General features: G+C 37.6%; 1 protein-coding gene across 1 annotated transcript in view; it reads right to left on the bottom strand.

The window, feature by feature from the left end:
• The window catches only part of LOC118789364 (glypican-6-like), a 189,783-nt gene that overhangs the window by 46,312 nt on the left and 128,061 nt on the right, over window positions 1-15,410 (bottom strand). The window contains exon 5 of the mRNA XM_036545752.1: window positions 520-650. Coding sequence (XP_036401645.1) covers window positions 520-650 — 131 coding nt within the window. The remainder of the gene's footprint in view (window positions 1-519; window positions 651-15,410) is intronic.

Genomic DNA, 15,410 nt, shown 5'->3' with positions numbered 1-15,410 from the left:
AATGGGGTGAGTGTGCTGTCTCATCTAACCAATACTGATAGATAGATGATCTTTCTGACATTTCCACTGACTTAAGTGATCAGATTATTCCTCCTTTAGGATATATAAAATGTGCACAGCTTTTGTGATTGAGATTCCTGTGAAAAAAAAAAAGTATATGCAGTATGACAAATATTTATTTCCCTTTTCTAATGTCATTCCGAGGAAGTGGGAATTGGCAGGAACTGAGTTGCTTATATATTATATCTGTGGCTTCAAAACTTTCCTTCCTTCATTAGTGAGCATGACAGCTGTAGTTAGCTGGTAGCTAAAGGAGTATGATGGAAAAAAAAAAAAACTATTATAGGATCCTTCATACTTCTAATATAAAATACCTAACTAGAAAATATGCAGTAGCCTGCATTTTGTTCCATCTAGCTTCTATCCAACAGCTAGTAAGAAGCAAATAAGTGATAATATTGGCAGCATACGTCAACATATTTTGAAATAAAAGGGAAACAACATGGTTGCAAAACTCACCTTGGCTGAGACCTGTACACTGTTGTCTTGCATGTTCATAATGGCTTCCGAGATCTTGACATCGATGGGCTCCATTACTGCCTCAATGTTGAAGGGTCCCTCTAGCCTCTCTGCCACCAGTAGCATGGCATCTGTCACAACAGTGAGAGAGAAGCACTCAACACAGACTCCACAGAGAGGGACCCGAACCCACGCATCACACAGATGACAGTGTCCAGGGCCCTGGCCCATCAGAGAGGTGCGTGAGTGGCCAGAGCAGACAAGCCTCAGGTCTCACCTCAGGCGTAGTGGCACAGGTGACTCGCTAGAGGGGACAAGGAACTCAAAGGACAACTCCCCGCACACAGCTGCCAAGCTGTCTTTCCTCTTTATACCATATTATCTTGGATTTTTACTTTCATTTGGGGAGATCTGAGGTGAAGCTCTAAAATGTACCAGCATATCCTTGTCATCTCCTAGCACTCGGTGAGTAAAGAAAAAAAGAAGACCTACTGTAATCTGCTACATTGTCTATCAGGCAGGGTCTAAAGCTCCTGCTGAAAGCAGCTTCACATCAACCCTGGAATTTAAAATCTTCAGGCTTAATAATGGATTACAGATGCGAAAGGAGCAAAAGGCCTGACATCTTATAAACGTCTTCTGTTCCTTTAGACGTCCATTGATATGCATACATACACCAATGGAGAGTCTAATATTAATTTTTATTTGTATAGAGGTATGATTATGTTGAATAAACTATTGTCATTTAATTTGAAACTCTTAAATGTTTTTAAGCAATAAATGAAATATAGATGTGTATATTATATATAAATGATTGTAAAAACATCCTTACTGCTTGTGGAGCTATATACTTAAGGCTTACCAAATCTGATTGTGTTCATTATAAAGATAAAAGTGATTGCTTTTAAAATGAAAAAATGTATGGACAAAAGCAAAAAGCATGTCCCACAATGATTTTCCAATAATTAATTCTTGTGAGGCACTGCTGCCCCTGCCATGATAAATAAATAAATAAATGAACCCTTTTAGCATATCACTATCATCAGAGTTGACAAGGCTCATGAGCTACAAATTCTTTTCTTAATTGATTGTGAAACCTGAAGAAAACACCTTGTTCATCATAGTGTGAGAAGGTGAAGTAGGCCTTGGGAGATAAAATAGGTACATTATTAAAATGGATGATTTTCTTACCAAGATTTCTTCCAGGATTTTAATTTGTATCTGGATAAGATATCGAATTTAAGCATCCACATGCTTGTTAACAAAGCACTAACTACTGTGTACGTAAAATTGAAGCAAATTTGAAAAAAAGGAAAATCTTCATGGATTCAGCGCTGTACAATGCATCATCAAAGAATAATTCTGATTATTCTGAGGGAGGCAAACTAGCCATTACTTGAGGGTAATTAAAACATTAGCTCAACTTGAGATCTTACACTGGACACTCTCCATTCATTTCTGTATATCGACAAAACCATATGGCAATGTCTCATCAGTTAGACTTAGCATATCATTAATATTAATCCTGTATAACCCTCTTCTAAACAAAACATTGAGGTGCAGTACACACATTTCTGTGATGACAAATGAAAGGGTAATCATAGAAGAAAGGCTAGTTTTATTTACATCATAATAATGGACAACCTGGACCATGTGTGGGGATGGCATAAGGTATGTTATTATTAAATTCCACTAATGACCTTTGAAAAATTGCAAACCTGAGGGTCTATTTGAGGAAGAAAAATGGCCATTTACTAAAGCCCATATGTCAAGATCTTTTGTCTGCATTGCTGTGATGGCATTCCCTTTTTTAGTCTAATCAATTCATCTCTTTGTACTTTTCATCTACTTCACACTTCTATGTAAATCTCTTATTTACATGTAAATTGAACTTTTCCAGATGAAAACAGGAAACACTTTTTGCTGAATGGCAGCACAATCTAAATAGATCATATTCCCTCAGCCCCCTTTGGTACCATAACTGTCACAATTTAAAAGCTTATCAAAGTGCTCATAATGTATCTAGAATCAGTAATGTACAAGTGTACAATGATCCTTTCAATATGAAAGAATTACTTGGTATGCCCTTTGCTTACTTCTTGTGACAATGGCCATTTATTTTAATTCAATGTGAAACAAACTGCTTTCCCTGCCCTCTCAAATCACTAAAATGCAAAGTCAGCGCTGGGGCTCTCGTTGGTGAGCAGGGGACTGACGAATTGGTGCTGTCAAGCGAGAGAGATATCCCGCGCCATCCGAGGGGATGCTGCAGGCTAATGCATGACCGTCTGTCTGGAGGGAACCTGAGGGTAAAGCTGCGGTCCAGAGAGCGGGAAAAAAACCACTCACGACACTCTACCATCCGCGAGGGTGCGCGTAGGCCAAGATCAGCGCTCTTTTAGGTTCTCCAAGGACAGCCATTCAGCAGCACCCAGAGTCTTGACCCCAGAAGCCTCTCAGGAGCACACCTCACCGAAATGCCTTTTATTACATCGGATCATTACTGTACCACACAAAAATTCAGATGGATGGAAAAATAACACAGAACGCAGAGAAAAAAAAGATTCTCCAAGTTTTGTTTTCATTTTAAACCGATCTAACTGGTATTTTAAATATTTATATGAATGCAATATTCAATCCAGAGCAATTAAGTGGATTTATGTGGCAGGATGTAACACAAACAGTTCTAGAGAAAAGTCAATCTTAACAGTACTGTATGAAAAGAAATAAAGATCTGAGGAATGTAGATCACTTCTCTACGCTCATGAATCATGTTAAATTAGGGCTGTAAAGTAAATAGCACTGCAAGACTGTGCCAGAGGGGGGAAAATCTTTAAAGATTGCCCATGGGGATAGGGGGGAAAGTCCAGCCTAATTGTTTTTATATTACTGTTTCCAAATTCAGCCTGAGCTCAATTACTCAGTGTTTGTGGTTTTATATAGCTTTCTTTTACACAAAGTTTTAAGGCCAAGATGCACAAGTCCATGTATGTGCTGAGTAGAATTCCACTTCAAACAGGGTTCTGGCCTATTTTTATAATGTAATGCCTAAGCATACCCCACTGATTGTGTCCACGACTTCGGCTATAATAATTTAGTGCATGGGATCCTACAACACACCCACACATTCTTCAACAGGTCAGAGGGATCACTTCTGTTCATATGAGAACCAGTAAGGAATGTAACATCAAAAACATTGCATCTATATGTTTGAAATTCTTTTCTCAGATCTAGATGTTCAGTACCCTCACTTTATTTAACTGACCAGATTTAATTGAACTTCTACCTGTATGCAAAACTTGTTTATTTATTTACTTTATTATGTATTTATTCACACCCTAACAGAGGGCACTGATATTAATGTGTTAAATGTACAAAAAAACGGAAAACCGCCTTTAATTTGTTATTCAAAGTTGAAGACAAAGTACATTGCCTTTGTCTCTTCTATGATAAAGCACTGGATCCACTGCTACGTCAACACACAATCTGTGAAATGAAAGTGCCTCTGTAACCCATAAAGTATCTGAATCATTTATCCCATCCTTGCTAATTATTAAACTTGACTATTTGTTTTGAATAGCTAGTCATTAAGAAATTAATTAAGGTAGTTATTCAAACACTGCTAACACAATGTTGGTTCAATGTCATATTTGCACATTTAAGCTCACACAACCCTGCTAATGCAGGCACAGTATACAACACTCCCCTCATGTATTCCATAGACCCCCCCCCCCCCCCTTTGTTACCAGTTCTGTGTTTACAGTGCAAGCTTGATAAGGATTGATTTCACAGCATTATTGATGAGGTTCTGTAATATCACACATAGTTCACATTTGGAAAATATCAAATGTTACTAAGATATTAATTTTCACAGCACATTGATAATTTATAAATGGCACCACAAATGACACTGCTGTTAAATACTTAATTATCAAAGTCACTTGAACACTGCAGCTGTAGCTTAAAAAGCAGAATCCAAAGCTCGCTGAATGTCAGTTATATATATATATATATATATATTTTATAGCACTCAACAGTACCTGCCAGGCTGCAACAATATAACACATTTCACACAGTGTGTATGATTCATAACAGTGTTTCTCAATCAATTCAAATGATCAGTTTGTTATTAAGCAGCTTCAGGAGTTGGTAATGAGTTGATCATTTGAATCAGCTGTGTTGGAGCAGGGAGAGATCTAAAACATGTAGAGCAGAGGGGTCCTCTAGGAGAGGGTTGAGAAACACTGATTTAGAACACTTGCTGTTTTTCTAATATTTTCAATAACAGATAAACCTTGTCAGCAGCAAAATGCAATTAATGTAACTTTTTTGTTAAATTAACTAATTTAATATTAGCAGTCAGAACAAGGTCAAAGTACAGCTAATGTTCACTTTGAATTTAGAGCTTCTGAGATAGCATTAGCTGTGTAAAATACTACCAGTTATGGCTATTTTGTAGGATTTAGTAGTCTTCAGGTTAAGCCCCAAGAGCCAATGTGGACAAAACAGTGTGATAAGATAAACAGAAAAAAATGTAGATCACATTTTAGTCAAATAGCTTCAACTTCTTTCCAAATTTTCCCCCTGAGAAGATACCATTTAAAAGTATTGAATGTATATTGCCTAGCCAATTCAATTGCTTCAATTGTCTTAAAAATGTCGGAATGTTTCAATGAGCTATAAAGATCTAAAATTACTTTTTATGCTTTGTAAAATTACTGTAAAGCCTAAATAGTGCTTCTATTGTTTTAAAGGGTGCCGGTCTGTTTCTCATAGGTTACCTTTGCAGTCAATAAGCAATAACACTGTATACCCTATTTATTTGATAATATTGCTTACTAAATTGAGAAAAGTTAATGTAATTCTAAGAATACCTGTATAGTGGTAGACATACCTCTAGAGTATTACAATGTATTTTAATAATCAATAGTGGCATTATGAGTGAGCAAATTATTTAATTATTGAAAATAATGGACTTGAGCAATAAATTACAATACAAAATCTTCACAGATGTACAGTACAGCAATAAAACGCACAATTTGCCATTTAAATAGTTTTTGTTATTCAATTGTAAAATGCATGAATGGCCATAATTTAAACAGCTTCTTTGTTCTCCCACGTGGCAGCGCCATGGGATATTACTGGAACCCTGTTAAAATCACATCCCACTTAATAGCACATGTTTGGCATAGCAGAGTAAACATCAAGGGGGTTACACTGTATCATATTGTAATACTTTCTTATACCTCTTCTTTTCCCCAGATGACTTTCACAGAAACCTATTTATATTGTTAAATGCATCATGGAAGACACAAAACATGACACAAAACTGTTGTCCCACACCCTAATGCATTTAATGGAAATAATATATAACTGCAAAGCTACTGCATGGAGCAAGGACAAAAGGTACACTATATCTGAAACTTTTACACTTCCCATTGTCTGAATTACTGTACATGAAGGATGGCATGAATCGATAGAGAGAGAGAAAAAGAGATTCACCGATTTAATATTTTCATCTCTAAAACGATGTGTAATCAATTTGTTTTCATATGGAACCCATTACTCCAGATAAGATGGCGCTATTGATCGTCTCAGCCCCGGCAAATATAAGGATAAAAAAGCATTCAATCCTTTCAGCAGGCCTTGTCTTGAGTCGCAGCAGGACATTCTAAAGGCTCCAGGACATGAAAGTAGCGCTATTGTGCCCCATTCCAAGGTGGAGAAAGGTGACACTGGCAAAGCAAACGTCTGGGATCCCAGTGTCAAGTAATGTGAGGAAATGAGTCACAAATCTGCTCTTAGGTGAGTGAGCCAACGGTGTGAAACAAGAAGACAAAGCTAGCAATACATTCAATTAAAAACTTGGCAGGCTGAGTTGTGTTGAATCAAGAACTGACATCTCTGCAATCAAAATAATCCGTATTTATACTCTGCTGCCATTACAAACACACAGCATGACACATTCCCTCAATCGCACTTGACCAGATGACAAATGTAACTAAACATTTTTAAGCAAGGAAGAAAGAAGAAAAAAAGAGCATTCACTGGAGCAATGTATGGTTTGCAGTAATTATAATAATATATGACTACAATGTAAATTTAAGAAAATGGAGGCACAGCCAGCTAATTCTGGTTTGTATAACTGAAATGCACTGCATTTATTTACAACATGTTCTGCGATGCTCACTGACACTCCTGGTCAGACAGATGCAAACCCACTGCATAGTATGGTTTGACAATATGAGTGAAAAAAAAAAAATTGTGAAAATATTCTCCTCCCACCATTAAAAAATCATCATTTTGGATCTGAGCTTTTCCTTCCGAATATTTACCATGCACGTTTATTGCTTTTGACTCCAGACAGTCATTGGTGCTGCCAACATAACCTGAGAAACACATACATTATTTTAATAGCCTCTGTTACCCATTTAATAGCCTCTGCACCATACTTTAATTTTCCTGTCCTCAGTTCCTAAAGCATGAGAGTTTGGTTCATGGATTTGGCTTCAGGCTTTTAATTCCAAACTGCAGTTCAGCTTCCAGATGCTATTTCCTCTCTTATTTGTAATATACAGCAATTATAGATATTCAGTAGTTATTGTATTAAATTTCAGGTTAAGAAACAGTTCAGCACCTGAGGTCAAAAACCACTGCAATGAATTAAAAAAAAATATATAGCTTGCCAAACACACTGGCTGAGAACCTTTAGCACCTTCCATATTTGACATGGTACATTCTTCTGTAAGTTGTTACTAGTTGTTGTATTGTTCAATCATGATATCACATCCTTTTGAGATGCAATGGTATCATCTTGTATGAATCCTCAAAAATGATCAAAGCTTTCCAAGGCAATCATTTGTCACATTTGCCTCCTTTTTGCTCATTCTTTGAACATACATACATACATACATACATACATATATATATATATATATATATATAAAGTTAAGTTAAATGAAAAGCTATTTGGGTCATCTGCATGCCTTGCATTTAACTAGAATGTCGTGCGCTTTCTTTGAAGACTCGCACTTACAGATGGTAAGCAATGACTTCTCCAGTCTTTTTCCATTACCCTTTCAATTTTCTTGGTGGCTTAGTCTTTGAAGAACACTTACATTTGTTTACACTGGGTCTTAATAGTTTCCATTAGGACACGGGGCAGGGGCGGTCAGTAGAGAGAAAGGGTCTGGACTTGTGGCACTGTATTTTTCAGGTAAAATTGCAGAATTTCTGAATGAAGAAAAACATTCACAGCAAAGCATATTTTCGTTCTCACATCCAATATTTCAACTCAGCCTTACTAATTACAAAAACGTACATTCACAAGAAATGACCCTTCCACCCATTCATCCATCTATTATTTGTTTTCTCTTGAAAGGAAAGTGTCTATGCTCAGTCAAAGAAATACAAATGAAGTTTCCGCACGTGCATCTCGCCAAATAATCAAGAGAGTAGAAAAGAAATGCTGTCTTCACACTACAAGAACAAAAAATCAGACACCAAGGTCCATCAAAAATATTTCATTTCATCAGCTTACGTAAAAGTGCAACAAGTGCTCAGGTGAAAGAAGTGTGCAAGAGTAAACTTTCTGGAAAGAAGCTTTCCTAAGTGCCAGGAAACTCATTCATAGCTACATAGAGCATTATTCATTGACCTTAAAAAAGATGACCACTAATCCACAGAACATGAAGTACGTCCATAACAAACTGGCTCTGGGCAGTTGAGCAGAGGTTTGCCCTCTAGGAAGTCAAAGATTGTCCAAAGTGGGCAGGAAAACCGAGAGACACTGAGAGACGCGGTGAGACCAAATGGAATTACCGGCAGCACGCATCAGCGAAGATGACAATCTTTCCCGGCTGCAGTCAGCAGAGCCACACGCTGACTGGAAGCGTTTATCAGATGGGCCGAGCAGACAAACAGGGAGGCGGAGGGCAAACAGATGCCTCCGCGGGCTGAGCTCTGACTGTCCTTCTCTCTGCACATTCCCCTGCCAAAACGCATAGTGCCAGGCATGGCCCGGAAAGAGGGATGGAGGTGCTGATAACAGTGCGGTCAAGTGAGGGCAGACCCCTGCGCGGGGCTCACATGGGGATCGGGCGTGACGAGGAGAGGTGCGACCACCACACCTCTCCTGTGCCTTGTAGGCAGCCGTACCATCGCAGCAAGAATAATTAGCCAAACATGGGTGATTAAGCATTTTCAATAACGAGAAGTACCTAGTCCAGCTCTCTTGGATGGCTGTCTAACAGGTTTTAATATTACCCCCGTTTATTCGTGTGGCATGGAGATAGGCTAACATCCAACAGGGATAAAGCTGGTTATCAACAGCAAACAGCATTATGACATGGCTGCGGGGAGCCAAAGCAAAATGAATTGATTATGCCTTGTTTCAAGGGAGGAAATGGAAATAGCTTACTTTGACCATGTTTTCTACAACACACACATGTCATGATGGAGCGCTTCCTTTTAACAAAGACAATAATGTAGCCCAATACTGTGCATAATTACAAAAATAGTAAAGGACCCAATAACTTTGAAGTTATAAACAAGATTTTGCATAGAAGGAGGATTAAGAGGATTTTAGAGGGAAATTTAAGGAGCTTTGAATAAGTGTAAACATGAGCTAATTAATTTGGCTCATTCTTCATTTTTAATGTGTACACTGGCAGGCTCTGTGGACACTCCACAATGCCCAGATTGTTAGATAGCCACTAGAGCTAAGGTCAGGAAAAACTCGTACAAGAAACAAGCACAAATGAGGTGCTTGTTCATGTCTTTTCCTTTCACTATGGATCCTGAATGAAAAAATGTTGCTCCAATAATTTGGATGTGGTAAAGCATAGCTCATCTGCAGGTCAGACAGGCAACTACAGTAGAGGTATTACATGGCACTGTAAAAAATGGAAAAGGACTCACATATCCTTCCAGGCTTACATTTTGTCCTTAAAAGGCAAAAAGGCAGCCTTATAATACATATACCTAAAAACTGGTATAAATATTAAAAAAAATATATATATGAGGGACACACTTGAAGCAAATGTTCATGCAGATGTGACCAATGGCATTTACACAATACTGAGCGTTAGAGTGGCACTTGGAATAAGGACTCACTATTAACTTAAACTGTCAGTCAAAGAGGGTAGCTGACCATAACACTAACCTCTGGAGGTGTAAAATGACCTTTTTGTGAGAGAGATGCAGTTGACACTAGGATCTGGTCACACAGTGTATGTTTTAGTTGGATTTAGAACACAACTTAATGAGCAACACTGTGGAAACACTTCTGGGCCTGACAGCAGAGTAAACACCTATGGAAGGATTTACCATAAATGCGCCAATTTTAAACAAGATTTTGCTTGTGTAATGCTTTTAAAAATATTTTTAAAGCCTAACCAAGAGAAGGATCAGGTCTCCATGTGCATCCTAAGAGGTACTTCTATAATCATGATTATGTCAAAGTGAAGAGAAAGAACAAATTGCAATGGTTATTTGGCATCTTAGACTTATTCTGCAGATGAGAAGAGAATTAAACACATCATCTTAATAAAGGCATCACAGTGGGTTTACTTGATTTACTAGACTGGGATTATATACTTTTTGGAGAATCTTCACTTTGGAAGATAAGGACCAGAAAGAGGGAATGTCTTACAAAGCAATGAGTTCAACTGCCACTCATTTCCAGGAGCACATATTGTCAATCATATTAATACGGCACAAAAACAAACACAACAACACAATAGCAAAAATGCTTTCAGAGTGCAAAAGGTGACATTTCTCAGGGCTCACTTGTAGTGGTTTCTAAATTACGTATGTCCACATGTCAAAGTAAGGAAAACATTGGGTGAAACAGTTGGCTTCACTCCATTTTCAAGGTTTGGAATCTGTAACGTATTAAAAAAGCACAGTGAAACATCATACATAATTAAAAGCCTAAGACTGGAAAACCCAAAAAGCTGTCTAAGAGTAATACTTGAAGACAGAATCCTTAAGGAACAGAAAGAAGACAAGCATTGAACAGACAAAGCTGGGAGAGGTCTCAGGTGTTGTTGTACATCCATCCACCCCAACACGCACACATATGCGCACACACATGAGCACACACACAAGCACACACACACACACACACACAGCTTAAGACATCAGAGCAAATATAACGTAATAATGATCATCAATAAAAGGGTGCACTCTTGGTTAAAACTGCAAACACTGCATCAGAATGCCTACAAAATAAATTTTGGCGGCTAATTTTGTGAATAATTCTTATGACTGCACTCTGTGCTAGCAACAGGTTATATGACAATACTATATAACCTAATACCTTTTTTGACTCAAAGTTGTATCTAAGCTCCTCATTCAAAACATTCTAAATTGGAATAAACCATACTGTGAGACACTCATCAATATTTAATGATGAATACCTTTGTATTGGGAACAGTACATAAACAAGATTTTCCAGGCGGTGTAGCACAGTGGTAAGAAGCTGGGCTCATAATCAAAAGGTTGCTGGTTTAATTCCCCGCTGGGTCACTGCTGCTGTACCCATGGGAAAGGTACTTAACCCAGAATTGGCTTAATAAATATCCAGCTGTATAAAACGATAAAATATAAAATTGTACGTCGCTCTTTATAAAAGCGTCTGCTAAATGATAATAATGTAATGTAACCTCTGTCTTAACAGTTGGGATAAGTCATTGGAACAAAATGTTTTAGGTAGTCACAATTGCACAATTTACCATGTCGTGAAGTTTGCCCTGGAACAATGTCTGACATCTACTCCTTTCCCATTCCAGCTCTCTCACAGAAATAGACAACAAACAACTAGCACAACTTGTAGTTTTGTAGCTGGATAATTAAAAAATTGCACCTGGTTTGTTACTAGCAGCTACCTGGCTAGCTGGAAGTGGAAATATGGTCAATTTGGCTGATTCCAACACCACCCTGCATCACTTTGTGTGTAATATTAACAAAATTAGTAAATATTATAAAGTGACCACATCCATTGTTTAGTCACTACTAGTACCTACAGTAACCCTCTTTCAAACACTTGTCACCCACACGTGGCTGTAAAATTTAATGGAATTGCTATTTTCAGTGTGCCTGCATTAAAGTCCAGCTGGATACAGGTGAGTGGAAATGAGGCCTTTTCACAGTGCTACACAATCAGACTGACAGAATTACATGCCCAAGTAGTAAAAGGACATAAGGAGTAACAGTTTGTTACATTGTAAACAAGTCTATCAAATGAGTTACTTCAGAAGTAACTGAAGGGTATGCTAGCATTGTCAATGGTGGACATTAACCAGGCATTACCCATTGAAGACAATATGTTTGATCATGCAGACTACAATGTTTTAATGCCTCTGAATCAAATTCCATTGTATTCGGAGCATCTGCAGCACATTTCAGTAAAAAAAGTATAGCCCTTATACTACACAGTGTACAAATTTGTACATAAAAAGAAATGTTGCCATGATGGTGGAAAAACAATGCTGCTGTCAGTCATCTCAGGGGAACAAAAACAGCGGGGAGAGGGGGAGGAATTTGGGTCTCCACCACTCACCGGTCAGTTATGAGCACATACTTATTTCTATTAATCTTTGCTTCCATCATACTCAAAAGTCATGCAAGTCATGCAAAAAAAAAAAAAATACATTTGTGAAGCTTAATGAATTGCACGAGTTGTGTTTAACTCAACAAAAAAATCTGAATAACAAACAATGAATAATAAACATCTCTGGCAGCTAAGGATTGGTGTGAAATGTCTCAGGGCTGCAATACTCAGAGATAGGTCCCCGGTGATGAAAGAAATTGGGTCAACAGATTCAAGACTGACTACATTTGGAACAGATGGATCTTTAATCTTTTTTTTCTCATATATATTCAGTAACACAGCATGTAACACATGCAGCAAAATCGACTGACTATCTGAGAGGAATCCTGTTTGCGGTACTCATATTCTAAGCATGTCTGATAGCGAGAGACGGATCCACGCTAGACCAACGCAATGCTCTTACAGTACTGTCAAAGCAAGAGCAAGCGTATCAAGACAAGAGTTGTGGCACGTGAGCTTTCACACTTCTCCCGCTTCTCGCAAGCTCAGAAAAAATGCACTTGCGTGCTCTGATCGATGGATCTTCTTTGACCTACATATGTGCCTGAGGATAAATTACATGGCTCGAGCAGGGGAGTTTGGTAGTGACTGGTAGGTCAAGGCACCGAGTCTCAGAAATGGGGAGTCTCCTCATTCACATCTTCAGGCGAAGCGAAGGCATTGTTGGCGATGACAGGGGTGGGTGATAAATGTCTTCAATTGCAACTGCTTTTTAAACACCAAGGTGTCTGTGTCATTGTGGAAGAGAGGAGCACAAGAAAAACTGTCTCTCCATTAAGTCTACATGTGAGAACGGGCGCCAGAGGTTAATGGGGTTTTTAAAAAGGAAGTGGAAACATGAAGTGAACTATAAATAAAGTTTAAAATAATAAAATAAATTGAAAATAAAAAATAGGCACTGCTGACTTTGATGCAAAAAAGCCCGGAGATCTACTTCTCTGCTGTGTGTCTGGTGATGGAACCACTTTATTATGCAATCTGTGGTCTTTAACATTATCGTCTCTAGTCTTAGGAATGGTCCACGTGAATATCGCAGTAGAGCAATTTAAAGCAAAAGCAGCTTCTTTCAAGATTAAAAATCTGGAATCAGAAATATGACTAACACATTTTTGAGTGTGCCTATCCATATGCGTGTCTGTGTGTGTTTGTGTGTGTGTAAAATTCCATAAATATATTATTTTAAAATTATGAGTGATCAAATGTGATGCTGTCACTTTGGAAACAAAATTTACCGAAATTCATCCAAAAACCGATTTCAAAACTGAAAACATTTTAGAATTACTATGAAGATGTGAAAATGTTGCAATGAATGTAGGTTTACATTGACACACTCTGACAGCACTGATGAAAATGCTCATTTATTTGTGTTGTCTTTATGAAAACTGCTGCACGGATTTTTCCCAACCATGGTCACTATTTGTTGCTTGTCATAGTCAGGGTTTGTATAAAATCACTGCAAAATCGTGGTGAAATGGCTAACATATTTGAATTTGAATTTAGCCAAACTGAATGCAAAGCTGGTTTGTACAGTATAACACTCATCAAGCTATAACAACAGTGTACAAAACTTGAACTCATTTACACATCCATCAATTTTAGTCACTCCTCATAGGGCTAAATAGAATTCAGTATATTCAGTATAGCCTGTATAGTAACATGCATATGAATACGAGCCAATACAGGTACAGAGACATTCTTTCCTGACTTGGTCAAAAACATTTACCCTTGTCAACCCAATCAGAGAGGTTCAAAGCCAAAAAAGCAAAAAAGAAGCCAAGGCTTCCATTAATATTTATAAAGCATTCTGCCTTTAATCTAAAGGTGACACCAGATCAACAGACTTTAAAACTTGTCAAAAAATAATAATAATAATAAAAATAATAAAAAAAAACTTAAAAGCACAAGAGCCTTCAGTTTCCTCTGACCTGCTCAACAAAATGAAGGCCTCAGCCGAACAACATTCTTCATTGCTGAACATAAAAACTTGTATTCCAATGCATCTGGCCACTCTGAAGTTCATGTATATACTAAAGTTCCTGTGTTCTAAAATTTATCAAACAACTCTGCTGTAAGAATTTCAACAATTTCAGTGTATTTAATGTTAAGTAGTATCAACCTTTACTGCCCACCCCATAAGATCGACACCTGTATGACTGTAATGGAGCTTGTGCTGCATCAGTTGCCTTCATAAACAGCTATACTCCTGCAGTCAGGGCTGCACTCCAAAGTGCAGTATATGAGATGTAAATGACATTTGATTACTGAAAGTCAGCCAAACTCTAGGTAATGAGTAGCTAATTCAGGACAATTATAATAATAACAACAATGGGGGACAACCATGATTTTTAATAACCCTAGGTGAGCCGTTTAAACTATAAATGGTTTGTGAGTCAGAAGTTAGAGATTCAATAGCAGGATGGTGCTTCTCTGTAGGCATAACTGCCTAACTAATTTCCATCCAACCTCAACTCGAATCTGAAAATATTCACTGTGTCATACATTGTTTTCATTTAGTAGACACTCTTATCTAAAGTGACTTACATTGGTTACAATTTTATCCATTTATATGGCTGGATGTTTACTGAGGCAATTTTGGGATAAGTAACTTGCCCAAGGGCACAGTAGCAGTGCCCCAGCAAGGAACTGAACCAGCAACCTTTTGGTTACAAGCCCTACTCCTCACCACTCCAGACCAGACTGCCGGCCCATGTGTCATGATGTACATGTGGATGCAAACATTACAGTGAGGATTTGGTTATCGCAGTTTACACCTCACTGAAAGATTTAGTGGTATGAATATTCATACCTCTGATGAAGAACATGGATTTATTTGTGACCTTTTTTTTAATACATATGGTCAAAGAGCAAGGATGTGGAGTAGCACTACATGAGGAAATGCTTATTTTTTCTTATTTTTTCTTAGATACTGCAATTCTTACATTTCACACCTGAAAAAGTTGCAACTATAATATTTTGTGAAAACATGAAACATTTATCGAATCTGCACTATACTGTAGTTCGTACATACAACTGTAATAAATCCCCAACAGAACAAGCAGGATTAGTATGAAATGATATAGCAGCAATTACTGGAGGTTGTTACCTTTGTTGTGTTATACATTTTCAACATACAAAAAACAGAACACTAAGATATATGAAAAAAAGCAGTTATGAAATCCAATTAATATAGCTAGTATTGCAACTTTGTATCATGCAAAAATCTCCAATTTATAAAAACAGCAAACAGCAGAAATATAATTTGCATAAACAAAGTGGT

Source organism: Megalops cyprinoides, chromosome 14 (assembly GCF_013368585.1).
Source record: "Megalops cyprinoides isolate fMegCyp1 chromosome 14, fMegCyp1.pri, whole genome shotgun sequence".
NCBI classification, from domain to species: domain Eukaryota; kingdom Metazoa; phylum Chordata; class Actinopteri; order Elopiformes; family Megalopidae; genus Megalops; species Megalops cyprinoides.
Note: the sequence above shows the minus strand (reverse complement) of the source record. Positions and strands in the feature narration are given on the sequence as shown.